This window comes from Anabrus simplex, chromosome 6 (genome assembly GCF_040414725.1).
Source record: "Anabrus simplex isolate iqAnaSimp1 chromosome 6, ASM4041472v1, whole genome shotgun sequence".
Taxonomy (NCBI): Eukaryota; Metazoa; Arthropoda; class Insecta; order Orthoptera; family Tettigoniidae; genus Anabrus; species Anabrus simplex.
The window spans coordinates 80,347,169-80,365,483 of record NC_090270.1 but is presented as its reverse complement, the minus strand read 5'-3'; the positions used below and the strand labels follow the sequence as shown (position 1 = coordinate 80,365,483).

The 18,315-nt window shown below is 39.9% G+C and overlaps 1 protein-coding gene across 3 annotated transcripts in view; it reads left to right on the top strand.

The window, feature by feature from the left end:
- Positions 1 to 18,315, top strand: part of LOC136876128 (pleckstrin homology domain-containing family G member 5) — a 1,197,778-nt gene that overhangs the window by 1,097,624 nt on the left and 81,839 nt on the right. For all 3 annotated transcript variants that reach the window (XM_067149822.2, XM_067149820.2, XM_067149819.2), the window contains exon 7: positions 3,488 to 3,627. In XM_067149822.2, the coding sequence (XP_067005923.2) occupies positions 3,488 to 3,627 (140 nt within the window). The remainder of the gene's footprint in view (positions 1 to 3,487; positions 3,628 to 18,315) is intronic.

Below are 18,315 nucleotides of genomic sequence, written 5' to 3'. Positions count from 1 at the left end.
AATACGCTACTTCATTTAGAAGCTTTCATTAAAGCGAAAGCTTCAAAAACGAAATATTAGAGATGTACTGTAAAAAAGTGAAAATTGACACTATTTCAACAATTGTTCAATAATAATTAGATGTTATGGTGTATTTCTTTATTTTGACTGAATATCATTAAAAAGCGTATGACTTATATTACCAAAGTATGTTTACTTCATTTCCAATCTCAAAATATAAGTTGTGCCCTTAAAAACTCCCTGTATCAGGATTTAGTCCAGAATTCAAAATAAAGTAGTATCTTGTAGCATTTCTCAAATGAACATGGGGAATATGTTAGGCCTATGCATTGCCATCCACCAAAGCCTTATGTCTAACGAGTATGGTGTTCATAAAAATGCCCGCCATATTATACTGGCCCGCACTACAGTGTGCCAATCCATGTTATACTGACCGGCAATGCACTGCTGAGTTACAGGGGCAAATTTGGATTATTCAAAATAAATTGTTATATTAGCGTTATTCCACAAGTGAACGCGAGGAGTATGATATTCACCGGCAACCACCATAGTCCTATATCTGACGAATATTGTGTTGATAAACGTACAGTATCTCTGCCGTAGTTTCGCAACAGGTGGCATGGCATGTTGACGTCGCTATGGAGACAGCGTGACGTGTTCTCTAACAAGATTGACCTTGATGACAATGCCTCGCGGCACACTTGGTTTCTAAGCCAGCAATCACGATTGATTGGTTGACGGATTCAGCTTTGTTTTTCACTTAGCGAGATCATGACCTTGGTATTCGACAGTGACAGACTCTCTTTATCACGCTATCTGCTCCATTGAACACTGTACCAACACTCATCAGTAGCTGGAAGGCGACCATTAGCGATCGGTTTTCTTTCTAATGGATAGAATTCCTTCATGACAATAGTACTGTCTCTCATTTTATTATAGAGTTCTCTTACAGTGGTTGCCGAAATTCGTTCTTGTTCCTAGTTGTTTTATTTATTTATGTATTATGTATGTATTTATTTATAGCTATGGCTATGGAGTCAAGCACTGCATTCGGTAAACGAGTGGGTTTTGAAGCTCACCGTTGCCTGTTCTAAGAATGATTTTCTGTGGTTTCCAGTTTTCACTTCCAGGCAAATGCCGGAACAGTTCCTATTCATAGCCCACAACCGATTTCTTCCACTTCCTTATCCAATTTCATTCACCCATTATTCGTTTCATCTTCATCAGCTTCTCAACTAAGTTTGGCGTCAGGAAGGGCATTCGGCCTTAAAACATGCCATAAACGTTCATATCACCTCAACCCCGATCCCGTATCAGGAAACGGGACTAAAGGGTAGACATATTATTATTATTATTATTATTATTATTATTATTATTATTATTTATTATTATTATTATTATTATTATTATTTCAAAAATAGATTGCTATATACACTACTCTCAGTAACCCTCTCGGGACTGGACTGATATGCTATAACTTCAGCTTTTATAGAAAAAATGTTCTGTGCATTATTTAAAGAATTTAATTTATGCATATTTTATTTTATTGTATGTTATGTGCGTACCTGTAATATTTAAGATAACTCGTACACATTTCAATGAGTACACCAAAAACTACTGGAATAAACACAAAATCACACATTGTATTTTGTGAATCAAAAGTAGCTTACGTGAATTGTATCTTCTGTATATGTATATAAAATAACATGTCCTCACTGACTGACTGACTGACTGACTGATTCACTGGACACTAAGAAATAAAATTTTGGGGATACATTCGTATTACAATGTTCGTGCTCATTAAGAAAGTATTTTTGGATATTCTGTCTCTAAGGGGAGGTGCATTTTTAAAATGAATACGGTATATCAATATCTTAAAAACTTAAAAAATAATGTTACTGACGTAAGAATTGGTGTTTTGAATCTCTTTTCAAAATAAAGAAATACTTTTTCCGGTAAATCCCGATAAGGGGGGAGATGAAAAGGACTGAAAAAGGGATTGAATCCTTTAATGGGGATACGTATTTCAAAAACTGAATATTTTACGGACGTGTAAATTGGTTTTTGGAATCTCCTTTTATAACAAACACATACTGTATTTTTTGTTTCCTGAAAATCCATTTAAGGGGGTGAAACGAATTGAAAAAGTGGCTACATTGTAAATGAGTATATCTGCAGTAAATCCCAAAAACTTAACGTGCTGCAGACACGAAAATTGGTATTTGTAATCTGCTCTAAAAATAAAGAAACACTTATTTCTGTTTTCGGATAATCTATTTAAGGTGGAGGGGCGAAAAGAAGTGAAAAAGGAGTTGAATAATTTTTATGAGGATATTTATATCTCAGAACTGAAGATGTTATAGGCGTTAAATTTGTATTTGAATTTCCTTTAAAAGTAAAGAAACACTATTTTTTTTTTGTTTTCAAAAAATCCACTTAAGGGGAGGGATTGAAACGAAGTGAAGGAGATGAATTCTTTTTGTGAGGATACAATATCTCGTAAACTGAAGATGTTCCAGACGTGAAAATTGGTATTTGGAATCTCCTTTAAAAATAAAGAAACCCGTATTTTGTTTGTTTTCGGAAAATCCACTTACGGAGTTGAAAAGAACTGAAAGAAAGCGGGTGAATTTTAAAATAAGTATATCTACAGTATGTCTCAAAACCTTAACATGTTACAGACGTGGAAAAATAGGTGTTTGAAATCTCCTTTGAAAATAAAGAAACATTTTCGATTTGAGAGAGGAGTGTTTCTCACATGTACAGTTCTATGTCACATATGCCAGAGTTAGCTCTGCCAGTAGCCTGGTCCTGGTCATCTTAGCCCCAAAAGGCAATACCATAAAATTGGTTTACAAAGAAGTTCTGGGGTAAATGAAACTCAATTTTTCGGTGAAGTTTTTATAATTTAGGGATTTTCATATAATGTCTTAGTGCAGTACCGAGGAACGATTACTTTTATCAAATCACGAAATCCACTTGAGCGAAGCCGTGGGTAACATCTACTTTTCAATAACAAAGCTGTTTATTGAAGTTTGTCCCTTCACGTAAAGAAATATTATGAAGACTTTTTCTTGGAATCTCTCTCAAATCGAAGCAAAATTAAAATCCAAATGACCGAGCTCGATAGCTGCAGTCGCTTAAGTTTGGCCAGTATTCGGGAGATAGTAGGTTCGAACCCCACTGTCGGCAGCCCTGAAGATGGTTTTCCGTGGTTTCCCATTTTCACACCAGGCAAATGCTGGGGCTGTACCTAATTAAGGCCACGGCCGCTTCCTTCCCACTCCTAGACCTTCCCTGTCTCATCGTCGCCATAAGACCTATCTGTGTCGGTGCGACGTAAAGCAACTAACAAAAAAAATCCAAATGTTTTAACAGAAAAAGAGGTCTGATTGCTGGACGTGTTAGATCGGCCAAATGACAATATAAATTAATAATATTAATATTACGGACTAATATGACATACTGTTTTTCTTGTGTGTTGCAGTGAGGCGCTCACTTCGCTGTGCCAGAGGCGGGGTATTGACATCAACAATATCAGTGTGTATCAAGACAGTAGCAAACAGCCATTGCAGATTCACACCACCGATACGGCATGGATGGGTGGCAAGCATGTACGAGTCAAACGTAAGTATCCCCATCTTAATTACTGTATTGTATGTTGAAACGTTTCCCCAATATTCAATTTTTTTTTTTTTTTTTTTTTTTGCTATTTGTTTTACGTCGCGCCGACACAGATACGTCTTATGGCGACGATGGGATAGGAAAGGCCTAGGAAGTGGAAGGAAGCGGCCGTGGCCTTAATTAAGGTACATCCCCGGCATTTGCCTGGTGTGAAAATGGGAAACCACGGAAAACCATCTTCAGGGCTGCCGACAGTGGGGCTCGAACCCACGATCTCCCGATTACTGGATACTGGCCGCACTTAAGCGACTGCAGCTATCGAGCTCGGTCCCCCAATATTCAAGTGATATATGAGGTGATTACAACTGAGACAAAGTTTGGTTGATAAATCCCATCGGAAGTGAATGGTTTCTGAAAATACACAGTTAAACCACAAAAAATAGTATCACGTGTCATTAAAGAAAATTATGACGTCTGACCAGTCACAGTAAATGGTCCAACGAGTCTCAATGTAAACGCGAAATGGCGCCTTTTCGAATGTTTACACTAAAATAAACATAAAATTACGCATTGCATTTTGGGAAAGTAAAGTAGTCTATGTATTTTCAGTAATAAAGCTGTCAATTGAAGTTTGTTTCTTTACGTTACACCGGACATTCAATATTGTTCTGGAATTCGGGTATCACGAACCAAGTCAGCATAAACGACATGTTTCACACATAGAAATTAAGGAGGTTTAAGTGGTGGTGGTGATTATTTTTTTGCTAGGGGCTTTACGTCGCACCGACACAGATAGGTCTTATGGCGACGATGGGATAGGAAAGGCCTAGGAGTTGAAAGGAATTGGCCGTGGCCTTAATTAAGGTACAGCCCCAGCATTTGCCTGGTGTGAAAATGGGAAACCACGGAAAACCATCTTCAGGGCTGCCGATAGTGGGATTCGAACCTACTATCTCCCGGATGCAAACTCACAGCCGCACGCCTCTACGCGCACGGCCAACTCGCCCGGTGGTGATTATTTTATGAGGAAGAACAACTGGACAACCATCCTCTATTAACACTAATCAAAGAGGAAAAATGGAAGGGGTCAGACACTTCGAAAAATAAAGGTATCGGCCAAAGAAAGACAAAGGCCACGAAGGAGGGGAAAATGAAACATTCCCTAGGATTCGCTAACCTAATACCGTCGGGGTCGAACGAGAACGAAAGTTAGCCTACGGAGGTCAGATAGGATAGATGAATGTGAGAAGCCTGGCAAAAGTAAGTGGAAGCGATACTAGGACTCAGATAAGGGCCCCGTGGTCGCCAACCCACTTAATGAGGTTTAAATCCAGTGACCGAGATGGCCATGTGACAGGACCCCCTCCATCCTTTTTATCTATCTTTCATAATACATTGCAATGTACAGTATAATATCCGTTATTCACGGGAAATTATGAGTATCTCAGAGATGTGTTCACTCTTTGTAGGTTCATAAGAGCCATACTGTTTTCTTAACGTGGAATGAGCTATAGGCCATTTCATGTAAGAAAGAGTTCCTTCTGTTTCTGTGTATTTCTCATTATTCATGTACTGTATAGAATTTTAGAAAGTGAGTTCTAACATGGAAATAAAGCGCTTCTGAACTCATTTCCGTATAACATATTTTCTTCTCCTACATGTGAGGAATGTGACCTAAAAGTTTGGCCTATCTTATTACTACAACCTGTATATCACGTTTATAACTATTACGGGAGGGATATAATTCCTCTGGCTTTGGGACTGGGACTTTCTGTTCGTCTTAACGCACACCACTTCATATACACATCACATATCACACTACCAACCCTCACAGAGACATGCAATAGTGAATACATCCATCTACATAGGGTTAATGTCAGAATAAGCATTCGGTCATAAAATTGAGCCAAATCCACATGTAGTGTTGACCCAAATAATTGGGAAAATACCGGGAAGAAAAACGAAGAAAAAGTCATAATTATCTATAACGAGCCTCCGTGGCTCAGGCGGCAGCGCGCCGGCCTCTCACCGCTGGGTTCCGTGCTTTAAATCCCGGTCACTCCATGTGAGATTTGTGCTGGACAAAGTGGAAGCGGGACAGGGTTTTTCTCGGGCTACTCCGGTTTTCCCCGTCATCTTTCATTTCAGCGACACACTCCATTATAATTTCATTTCACCGGGCGAGTTGGTCGTGCGGTTAGGGGCGCACCGCTGTGAGCTTGCAGCCGGGAGATAGTGGGTTCAAACCCCACTGTCGGCAGCCCTGAAGGTGGTTTTCCGTGGTTTCCCATTTTCACCTTAATTAAGGCCACGGCCGCTTCCTTCCCACTTCTATCCCTTCACGGTCGCCAAGAGACCTATCTGTGTTGGTGCGACGTAAAGCAAATTGAAAAAAAATTGAAAAACAATCCCTATCCTCGCCGCTAGATGGGGGCTTCATTCATTGCATTCCTGACCCGGTCGAATGACTGGAAACAGGCTGAGGACTTTTTATTATCACTAAGGTTATTTCTGAGTGTGCATTTAAGTTTGTCTGTTAATATCTTGTAGTCGAATACACTTTGTCACGGACGTAGCAAGAGCAGACACATTATAATAAATTACTGTATGGAGATCAGATATACAGTACTTTGCATGTGTTGTTCCACGTTCATGTTTATTCAACTTTTTTGTCATACTAGAGTGAGTTTAAATGTAATGTGTAAGCATTAACAGCACCTGGTAGAATACACGAAAACAGCTATTAGTGCGCTTACGTCATCGCGTTTAGAGTATGGCGTGCCTGGTATACGGTCGGGGCTGAGGGAATACGTCAATGAATCCATACGATCTACTTAAAAATAGGTTTGAAGACATTATTTTCAGCTTACAAACATCCAGAAATATTGGCTTCGAAAATAGACGACGAATATTTTTCATAAGGAAATATACAAGGACTATACTTATACATCGTTTCAATTTAAGTCGGTAGAAATGTTCTGTAATGGTTCAAGGCAAACAAAATAAAAAGTACGGTTATTATTTAAATTTACATATCGATTCGGCCTCTTGGGATCAGCACGTTAGGGTCGCGCTGCTGTGAGGTTGCATTCAGCAGACAGTTTAGTGAATCCGAACCCCACTGTCGGCAGCCCTGAAGATGGTTTTCCGTGGTTTCCCATTTTCACACAGGCAAATCCTGGGGCTGTACTTTAACTAAAACCACGGTCGATTCCTTCCCGCGTCTAGCCCTTTCCTATCCCATCGTCGCCATAAGACCTAGGCTATCTGTGCAAATTGTAAAAAGAGAAAATTAAAAATGGAGTGGCTCACAGCACGCAGAAGTAAGCCACTGTACTGCTGGACGTGTTCTTATCTGTTGTATTTTACATTACATAAAAACCGGGTGAGTTGGCCGTGTGGTTTGAGTCGCGTAGCTGTGAGCTTGCATTCGAGAGATGGTGAGTTCGAATCTCACCATTGGCAGCTCTGAAGATGGTTTTCCATGATTTCCCGTGTTCACACCAAATGCTGCGGTTGTACCTTAATTAAGGCTACGGCCACTACCATCCTAGCCCTTTCCCTTATTTGGAATATTCCCTTTTAGAGTGCTGTAATAATAATAATAATAATCGTATGGCCTCAGCTACCGTGTGCAGACATTTCAATTTGACGCCATCTGGCTGTCTGCTTGTCAATTTCGACGTTCCGTTTTACTCTAGGTCCCCACTAGATGGCAGACCGAGTAAACCGAAACTCTCTTGGGCGTCTATGGCTGAGATTTAGTGAATTTTGTCGGGTAAACACCAAATGTGTCACCAGAGATCTTTTACATGCCGACATCGTACGACATGGAGTGTCGAATGGACTTTTTTCCGCCCTTCAAAAATCCGACTACCTCTGCCGGGTTTGAACCCGCTATCTTGGGATCCGGAGGCCGACACTCTACCGCTGATCCACAGAGGCAGCTAGAGTGCTGTAATTTTGTCGTACACACGCTCAGTCTGCGTAACGTCTCCCCGTCGTACCTTACCATCCCCAGCGCTTAGAGCAGGGCCTCTCAGGGTGCATGCACCAGTGCATTGCGCTGTGCACGGTGCAAAAGGCTACTTCGCTTGGTTGACCAGAGTGCAGACCCCCACTCCTCAATTTGGTGCAATAGCACTGTCTCTCTCTTTCTCCACGCCTGTCTCGCTCGCTCCGCCTGTCTCCCTCTTCCTCACTTACTCCGTAGCGCTCCAAATCCGAGCTGAGCCGAGTTGAGCCGAGCTTAGCCGAGTAGCCCAGAGACGAAGCGTTGGTCCGAGCTGAGCCGAGTGGGACCGATGCACTGTGCACAGGACCTCTGCGCCTCAGTTTGCACGCGTGAGATTTTGGGCGTTTGAGAGGCCCTGACTTAGAGTGAAACCGACTAATTCTTGAAAAATATAAGAAATTAGATTTCCACTTCCGGAGGTGCACATGGCCCTGTGGTTCATTCAGCCTACACCAAAAATGAGTATCAGGTTAAATCCTGGGAGCAAAGGGGGTCGGACGTGGAGCTAAACACTCTAACCCATTCCAAGTGCCAATGTTTCATACAGTACGAGTAGAAGCCTTTAACTTCCACCACTCCAAGCGACTACATGGCCTGTACGGAGATGACTTTACTTTTTGCATTTACTAGTTATTGACTTGCACGAAAAGAATTGTGAATCATAGAGTAAAATATTCCTCAAGAACTGTACCTGAAGTTGTGGCAGAAATTTGAATTTTTAAATGTGATTTGTGGCTGTTTCCATCCGTGTTGATGAATTAAGTGAGATAGATAGTTGGTATTACATTTGTATTTTTTCCTAGTTAATGTGTTTTTTTTTTTCTTTTTGCTAATGGTTTAACGTCGCACGAATACATCAAAGGGTTTCGGCGACGCAGGGGTGGGAAAGGGTTAGGACTGGGAAGGTAGCAGCCGTAGCCTTAATTAAGGTATAGCCCCAAACATTTGCCTGGTGTGAAAATGAGAAACCACGCAAAACCATCTGCAGGGCTGCCGACTGCGGAATTCAAACCCACCATCTCCCGAATGCAAGCTCTCAGTTGCGTGACCCTAACCGCACGGCCAACTCACCTAGTTAGAGTTAAAAGATGAACATAGTTTGATAGTCTTGAAACAAACAGTTTCTTAGATACGAACCTACAAATGGACCTTGAACATTGCAATTTCACATGCAGATGCCCCTAAGCTTCAAACTATTTTTCCTCCTCCACCTTTAGTACGTAGTTTGTGTGGAATTACTTCCATACTTCACAACGTGAATAAGAGAAATGTCAACTACTGTTTTCACTTGTTCCCAATTTCTCCACATTCCTTTGGCTGTCGGATTACATTCGTGCTGACATTCCTCTTCTTTTGCCCACGGCGCCTGCAGCTACGCAAGAGTAAGCTGTCATTTTGCGAATGTCAGGGAATTTTACAAAGCAATGAAACCACAGGAATGAGTTCATGTAGAACAAGTTACGAGAGAATATCCAAACTGTTACACGAATAACAGTGGTAGAGTGAAAGGAAGTATGCAAACACAGGAATAACTGAATGAATGGGTGATTAGCTAACTGTCGGTAGAAAAAAATGAACGAGCAATAAGAAATTAAGTATACATGTATATCGTACACAGTACTATTTAAGTATTTTGGAAGCAATGTAAATAATGTATCATCTTAAGATAGGTCTATGGAACATTTTATAAGCACATGAGGCCTCATACTTTTCTCTAGACTTCCATATTTCTTCACGAATTGTGGGAAATAAATAATACTAAATAATTTTGATTGGCCTTTAACTATATTATGTACAATAGGTCTAGTCAGAGCTCAAAATAAGCATGCACAATAATGTAAATATTATGTGAATGCAGCACATGCATGCATAAAACGTAAACAGATTGTGTTATTGATGCATCTCGTATAGGCTAAAATATGCTCAAATGATCCTATTATACTGCCCTATTCGCTCTTCATACAGCGTACCATAATATCTTCAAACTTACCATATCACAAATTTCAATGAATACATAAACATTATCCATTGTCTTAATTGATAAAGAGCTAAAACTACTCACACTTATATTATTATTATTATTATTATTATTATTATTATTATTATTATTATTATTATTATTATTATTATTATTATACAGCATCATTATCAAATTTAAAATATTCCTGAACAGGTAAAAACGATGCATGATTAACGATTTCTTTAGTTTTAACTTTAGCCTGTAAAACCCATAATATGATGGCTCGATACCGTTGTTTTTAATCTGCTCGATTATTAGACTTTGTATTATAGTTACGAATGTCGCCTCTGAGTCTGACTTCATTTTTGTTTCGGAGCCACGTAGCCATCAACCCACTCTCCCAGCTTGAACGCGCCTAGGGACCTTCTAGCCGACAGGCATGATTTATTCTACAGCTTCCACACACACACATATTTTTTCCTATCTGTTTAACACCACACTAACACATACAGATTCTCAGCAACGCTGGAATGGGAAAGCGCCAGGACTAGGAAGGTGATGACTGACGCCTTCATTAAGCCATATCAACGGCACTTGCCTAGATGAAAATGGGAAACCACGGTAAATCATCTTCAGATTTACTGACGTAGAATTCGAACCCATCATGTTCCGAATGCAAGGTTACAGCTACACGACCCGTACCGGTTAGCCAACTCGCTCGGTAGCATTTTTTTATTGCCAGCTGTTTAATTCCTTGATATAATCTTGGGCGGGTGATGCCCTCCAGAAATGCTATCGTAGATAATGCCATGCGTGTTTCGCCATTGATAAGATCTTCTGATAATGTGATGCATCAATTAGTGTGTCTCAACATGTCCGTCTTCATAGGTTGTGACCCTTAGTGGAACATGTGATTCTTCTTGCCGCTAACCTTTTCCTTGTGTATTGATTTTCCAATAAATTCCTGTATATTATTAATTCTTGTTCAAACAGGCTGTGGATTTTCATTTCATTTGTATATCCTTCTTAGTTTCTTGCAACCATTTAAAAATTGTTTTAGGTCTCTGATCAAAGAGTTGTTTATTGGAATCCGTTCTCTTCAGGTGTCCATAGAACATTGCTGTTTCTTTCTTCATAGTATACTGTATGTCATCTTATTATTATCATCATCATTATCAATCGATTTACTCATTTCTGAGTGTCATGACCGCACTGTTTCTTTTTTTTTTTTTTTTTTTTTTTTTTTTTTGGTTGGTCACATATCTGCTGTAATGCCACCATCATGGACGATCCTCGACTTTCCTCACGACGGACTGGAAAGATAAACCGGCAATAGTGCTCACTTGTCCCATCATCTGGTTGCAGTTCTTCCCCATGATCTACCGCCTTCAACCTTCTCTTACATGATTAACTTATTTAGATTTTCTCCAGGTCTTCTCGCAATGTGTCGAAAGAACGGAAGGATTATTTCACTAATACGGGAAGAAATACGTTTTAAAATCTTCAGCTCCTGAAGTATGGACTCATTGGTTCATCTTGTGGTACAGGGCACAAGTAGCATTCTACAACGGCACCACAGTTCAAACGCATCGATGCTTTTTCTGTCACAGGCCTTTATGGTCCAGGTCTCACAGCCATGTAATCTTCTCTACCTTCTCCCTTCTCGACTTGTCACCCTATGTTGTCTTTCAACTTGCCTTGAACCAAGATTTTCTTGAATAATTTTCCTTTATTTATTTCATGTAGTTCCTCAATTCTGACCTTATGCAGACACTCTGATGCATACAGGCACTCTGGTTTAATTACTATGTCTCTTAACATTGCTGTTCTAGGAATTGGTTTCTTGTTATGTGAGTGTCTGGTAAGTTGTAATGATCTTTCCAATTTCCTAATTCTCATTAGATTAGCTTCCTCTCCTGAACTGCAAAGTTGGATTACTTCTCCCAGGTACCTGAATTTCTTGACCTTGTTTATTTATGTATGTATGTATGTATGTATGTATGTATGTTCAGTCCGTCAGCGATGCCGCTGGTGGGATCCTCAACAGCTCTGCCATCAGCTGTCATAGATGGCCTAAGCATCACTGAAGAGGCTAGGGAAATGATGAGTGAGGTAGTTTCCCGTTGCTTTCCTCGCCGAGCCAGAAGTTGCTATTACATATCAGTCTGCCAAGCCCACTGAAATGCATACATCAACCGACCCTATGAGAAACATTTTCACACCATTCATAGCAGGGACTGGCTGCATAAGGATTGGCATTACTAGCATCGCTCATACCTCAGTCACTTTCATATTGTCAAAGCCAAGGATAAGACAGAGACAGATCTATGAAAGTAACAAAATTGCTCTAGCCTATACCAGAAGACATAGTGCATTGTAAACACTAGGTCCTGTCAGCAAAGGCTGTTGTTTATTTATAACATTAATGAATATAACTATAATTAGCCCAGATCTATCCACGGTACGATACAGTGCTTATAGTAAACTGTGTATTTTGGTATGGCTAGATCAAGTATGTTACTTCTATTGTCTTAAACTTTCCCATGGCTTTGGCAATACGAAAATTACTAGTAACATAATTCTTTGTGCATCCAGTCCCTGTGATAGCGTGCAAATGTTGCTCATAGGGTCGATTGGTGTATGCTTTACTGCGATCTGGATAGACTGATATGTAACACCACGTTCTGACTCGGTGGAAAAGCAACGGGAAAATACCACACTCCATACGGCTCTTTATGCCCCCTAGGCTAGCTATGACAACTGATGGTGAATCCGTTCAGGATCAAACCAGCCTTCGGGCTGAGGACACAACATACGTTTATTTATAATAGCATTGACAATTTACGACCGACCGGTGTGACCGCGTTTTTTTGCGCGCTACGACTATAGAGCCAAGCTCTGCATGTGGGAGACACGTGGGTTCGAACCCCACCGTCGACTGTCCTGAGAACGGTTTTCTGTGGTTTCCCATTTTCACTCCCAGGCAAATGCCGGGACAGTTGTTATTCATTGGCAACAGTCGAGTCCTTCCACCTCCTTACCCATTTTCAATCAACATATTCATTAGCTGCTCAACTGAGGTTGGCGTCAGGAAGGACATCCGGCCGTAAAAGACATGCTATATAACTTCATCTCACATTATCTCCGACCCCGCATAAAGAAACGGGACTAAGACATAGACAGACACTGTCAATTTACGTCCCGTTACCTCCTCTTTTACGGTTACGGGGACACTGAGAGCCAGAAGTTCGTCCCACAGGAGTTCGTTTTACGTGTCGGTATAACTTTTTCAAATACCGACTGGGCCGTGATCAAACCCACCAGCATGGGCTGAGAAAGGAAGCGATGGTACCGTCTGAGGCTATTCACCCCAGGATTGATTGATTGATTGATTGATTGATTGATTGATTGATTGATTGATTGATTGATTGATTGATTGATTGATTGATTGATTGATTGATTGATTGATTGATTGATTGATTGATTGATTGATTGATTGATTGATTGATTGATTGATTGATTGATTGATTGATTGATTGATTGATTGATTGATTGATTGATTGATTGATTGATTGATTGATTGATTGATTGATTGATTGATTGATTGATTGATTGATTGATTGATTGATTGATTGATTGATTGATTGATTGATTGATTGATTGATTGATTGATTGATTGATTGATTGATTGAAAGACTCGTCCAGACCCCTTAAAGTGCCTCATCTGAGTTAGAATAGACGACTTGAAGAGACACGTGCCTACTGGGATGTGAGACAATATCAAGAAGGCCTTTGTTACCTGATGGCTCGGACAGAACAACAAATTAATTACGAACTTCTCTGAATGGGAGCGAGAGCGCTGATATATATAACAGACAATTTCCTGCGAATTACGTAGCTTTGACACGTGTTTCTCGAACTATGTACTGTTCTTGTCGGAAAATGAATCTTGTCGCTTTTGGTTTGATAAACCTCTCTAAAGCGTCATCTCGTCTCTGTTCCGTAATATGGCTTGAACTGTACAGTAGACCGCATACAAAAAGAGACTTCTTAAAAAAGTTCTTGTCTGATTATGAAATAATATAATATGATTATACAAGACTGGAGATGACAAAGAATCAGCACCAGAAGGAAGTCGAAGACCTCTAAGATATAAAAGTATTTTAAAAACTTGAAATTAAAAATACCGTTCACTGATAGTAGGCCTAACCTCATACATAACTACAAAATTGAATCTATCTACAGTATTCTAATATTTAAAGAGATAATGTGAGTTAATTTATATGTAACGGGTAATCTTAGAAACTACCGGATCGATTTTGACATTTCTTCCACAATTTGAAAGATAGTATCTTTCCGAGTAACTTAAACTATGTCTCATACCGGAATATCAAAGGGTTCCTGAGAGAGCCGTGATTTAAGGACAGAATGGCAGCAGTAATAAATTTCAAAGTTTATACGTTTGTCTGTCTGTGTCTTTTCACATAAAACCTACTTGACTGATGAAGCTCAAATTTGGCAGTCTTATAGCTGATACCTTGGTTCTTGAACAGGATACTACCGAGCTTGATAGTTGCAGTCGCTTAAGTGCGGCCTGTATCCAGTAATCGGGAGAGAGTGGGTTCGAGCCCCACTGTCGACAGCCCTCAAGATGGTTTTCCGTGGTTTCCCATTTTCACACCAGGAAAATGCCGGGGCTGCACCTTAATTAAGACCACGGCCGTTTCCTTCCAATTCCTAGGCCTTTCCTATCCCATCGCCGCCATGAGACCTATCTGTGTCGGTGCGACGTAAAGCAAATAGCAAAAAAAAAAGATACTTACTATCACGCTATCATATAAGTGGCCTATGTAGAGAAAGAACATATGAAGCAAGTCGGAGGAAAACGTGCGCTTGGGACCCTTAATATTGAATACGCTGCCTAAACGGTTAGTCCTAATCAACAGGAGTGCACCAAATGTACCTGAAATTCGATTTCTCTGAAAAGAATATATGTATGAATGTTTTTCGTATCTCTAATAGTTTTCAAGAAACATTTGTGTTTTGCTGTGTTTATCCTTGGTCTCTTTGTCTTGTTTTTGTGACCAGTGGTATGCATTATAATGAAAATGAACACACCCCAACTCGATTCTGATTTGCAGCAGGCAAGGGGACCTGACATTATAATGAAAACGCCCGAAATAGATTGTAACGACACTAGGGAAGGAGGCTGCCAATGTACCCTAATTTAGGTATTTGGGCGGAATTTTCACTTTGTTACTTTTGTTTCCTGATGAAAACTGCATTCTTCTACTTTAAGAAAATGTATGGTTTTTACATGTTTCGTGCATAATAATGCTCAGAAATTTGGTCAGTGCACCCGTGTCTCGGTCTGAGGTAGGCGTGACACCGCTGCACGGAGAAGTTCATGATTCCTTTTGATGTTTTTAATTCATGTTTGGCGCTCGTTGTTGCAGAATAGCTCTCCACAGATGGTTCCACGTGCGTGTTTTTTTTATGCAGCAGTAATACCCTTTGGTTTTGCAGCTTCATGGTTTCCATGACTGCGTGTTATGAATGAAAATGTAAAAGATCTCTTGTGACACATTTTGTGTTCACTCTACAAAATTTATTAAAAACTCATCCATAGACGCCCGAGAAAGATTTGGTTTTTTTAATGCTATGTGTTCGGGACGTCGACCTAGAAAGACCTTTTGCCCCTACTTGCACCATATGTTAGGAACCTGCGTGTATTTGAAAATTGCGGAAGTGTAGAGTGTTGAATGTGCGGAAAGGAACGTTAAGGGCGACACAAACACCCAGTCCCCAGGCTAGGGGTATTAATCATTTACAATCAAAAACCTCTGACCCAGCCGGGAATCGAATCCGGGGTCGCCGGGTAAGATTCGGTTTACTCTGGTAGCTAGTAGGCCTAGAGTAAAACGTAACGTCGAAAGTGACGAGCAGGCGGCCAGGCGACGTCACATTAAAATATCTGCACACGGTACCATTATTATTATTATTATTATTATTATTATTATTATTATTATTATTATTATTATTATTATCGGTATTGTGTGGATTTATTTTTGTCTCTTTCGTAGCTTTTCCTCTCTAGGAAATTTAACGTCGCACAAATTTAGATTTTTGGCGACGGTAGGATAGAGAAGGCCTATGAAGGAAGAAAGAGAGAGAGAGAGAGTTTACTACACTAAATATTATACTTAAGCTAGTAACCTCTATATTCACTCAAATTATTATCCCTTTTTTCTTTTCTTTTAACTATCCTTTTTGTCCTAGTTGTAGTACAGTGCTACATATTTTAGTAGAACATGTATCTTACCCTTAATTCTTTCAGTTAGTTTTTTATTTCATTTTGCCTAAGTATTTTAGATACAAGAATGCTACACTGTTTGTTTTACAGTTTAATAATTGTATAGAATCATTTCTCTGTTTTTATTTTTATTTTATACTAGCTGATGTACCCGTGCTTTGCTACGGGATTCTCAGACTGACTTGGTGGTTTTCCTAACTGAATTTGACATAGGTCATTACAAAAACGTCAGTAGGAATGTAGGGATTGAAAGCGATGTTATCATATAAAATACTCTATCAAATGAAAAACCGCACACTTTCTCACTTTCAACGAACAGTACTACGGTGCCGATCTAAGAGTCCAAAGTTCCAGAGCTGGAATAACCAGGTCGTAGACTGCCGAGAACACTCCTCTGTCATTATTCCGTTAAACATGCACACTACTCATTCCAATCGGTGCCTCAGAGTAGGGATTGAATAGCTCGAATACTATGATGAACCAGTGTGTTACACACCAGATATATCAGAAAATGTATGAACCAGAGGAATGGCACGCTAAAGAAGAAAGTTATCTTACTCCCCAGCTACTTCCCGCCAATATACAGACAGGCTGTTACAGTCGGTACGACCAGGCGAGTTGCCCGTGTGGTTAGGGGCGCGCAGCTGTGAGCTTGCATCCGGGAGATAGTGGATTCGAACCCCACTGCCGGCAACCCTGAAGATGGTATTCCGTGGTTTCCCATTTTCACACCAGTCACACCAGGCTGTACCTTAAAGCCAAGGCCGCTTCTTTCACACCACTATTCATTTCCTATCCCATCGTCGCTATAAGACCTACCTGTGTCGGTGCGACGTCAAGCAAATTAAGAAAACCTCGGTACGCTGCAGTAATCCTATCTATCGGGGATGAGAGAAAACAGAAGACAAAAAGCACATCACAACAAACAATGGTCAATGTAATGTTATTGTTGCTTTCTATATTGCAGGCCTTCACATTAGTTTTCTTTCGACTCTGTGATATTAGGGTCTCTTACAAAATTATTGATATCGTAGACTGTAGTTCCTTATTCTCAGACTTTACATACCGATTTTCACTAAATTCTGTTTACCCATTTTCTCGTGACTCGGCGCTGATATGGACTGATATGGACTTAGTAACAAAAATCCAAATTCATGAATTGCTCGGATTATATGCGGTACGGTAACAATGTATAAGACATAAGTGATCGGAAATTTAATTTCTTACATAACTACTACTAACTTACGACATAACTAAAGTTATGTTAGTTATGTAGTATTTATCGATACGACCACTAATAACATAAATAACTTATTTGAGAATTACATTTCAGGCCTTCCCCTAAATTACGTTTTCACTCAACGTGAAGAAAATAATTTGTAGCCTAGATTGCAGTGGTTCATCACCCGACATCACATACCGATTTTTATTAAATTCTCTTCAGCCGTTTTCTATTGATGCGAGTACATACAGACAGACAGACAGACAGACAGACAGACAGACAGACAGACAGAAATTACGGAAAAGTAAAAAATGCATTTTCTTGTTACTGTGGTCATGACCGATACAGAAATACCATTCTTTTCAAATTCTGAGCAATGTACAGACAAAACTCTTATTTTATATATATAGATAGATTACATTTCAGGCCTTCCCCTAAACTACCATTTCATTCAGTACGAATAACGTTATTGACAGTCTAGATTATAGCGACCTATTCCCCGACTTTGCATACCAATTTTCGTGAAGATACGACCACTAATAAAATAAATATTTGACAATTAAATTTTAGGCCTTCCCCTAAACTACCATTTTTCTCAGCGTGTATAGCCTATATTGTAGCGACTTATTTCCCATCTTTGTCTAGCGATTTTCATTAAGACACGACCACTAATAACATAAATATTTGAGAATAAAATTTCAGGCCTTCCCCTAAACTACCATTTCACTCAGCGTGAATAAAATAATTTATAGCCTAGATTGTAGCGGTTCATCACCTGACTTTACATTCGGATTTTCATAAAATTCTCTTCCGCCGTTTTCTCGTGATGCGTGTACATACATACATACATACAGACAGACAGACAGACATCATCATCATCATTCATCATCATTATCATTATAGACTGTTATGCCTTTCAGCGTTCAGTCTGCAAGCCTCTGAGAATTTACTAAACGTCGCCACAATCCTCGATTTGCAACTAGTGTTGTGGCCTCATTTAGTTCTATACCTCTTATCTTTAAATCGTTAGAAACAGAGTCTAACCATCGTCGTCTTGGTCTCCCTCTACTTCTCTTACCCTCCATAACAGAGTCCATTATTCTCCTAGGTAACCTATCCTCCTCCATTCGCCTCACATGACCCCACCACCGAAGCCGGTTTATGCGTACAGCTTCATCCAT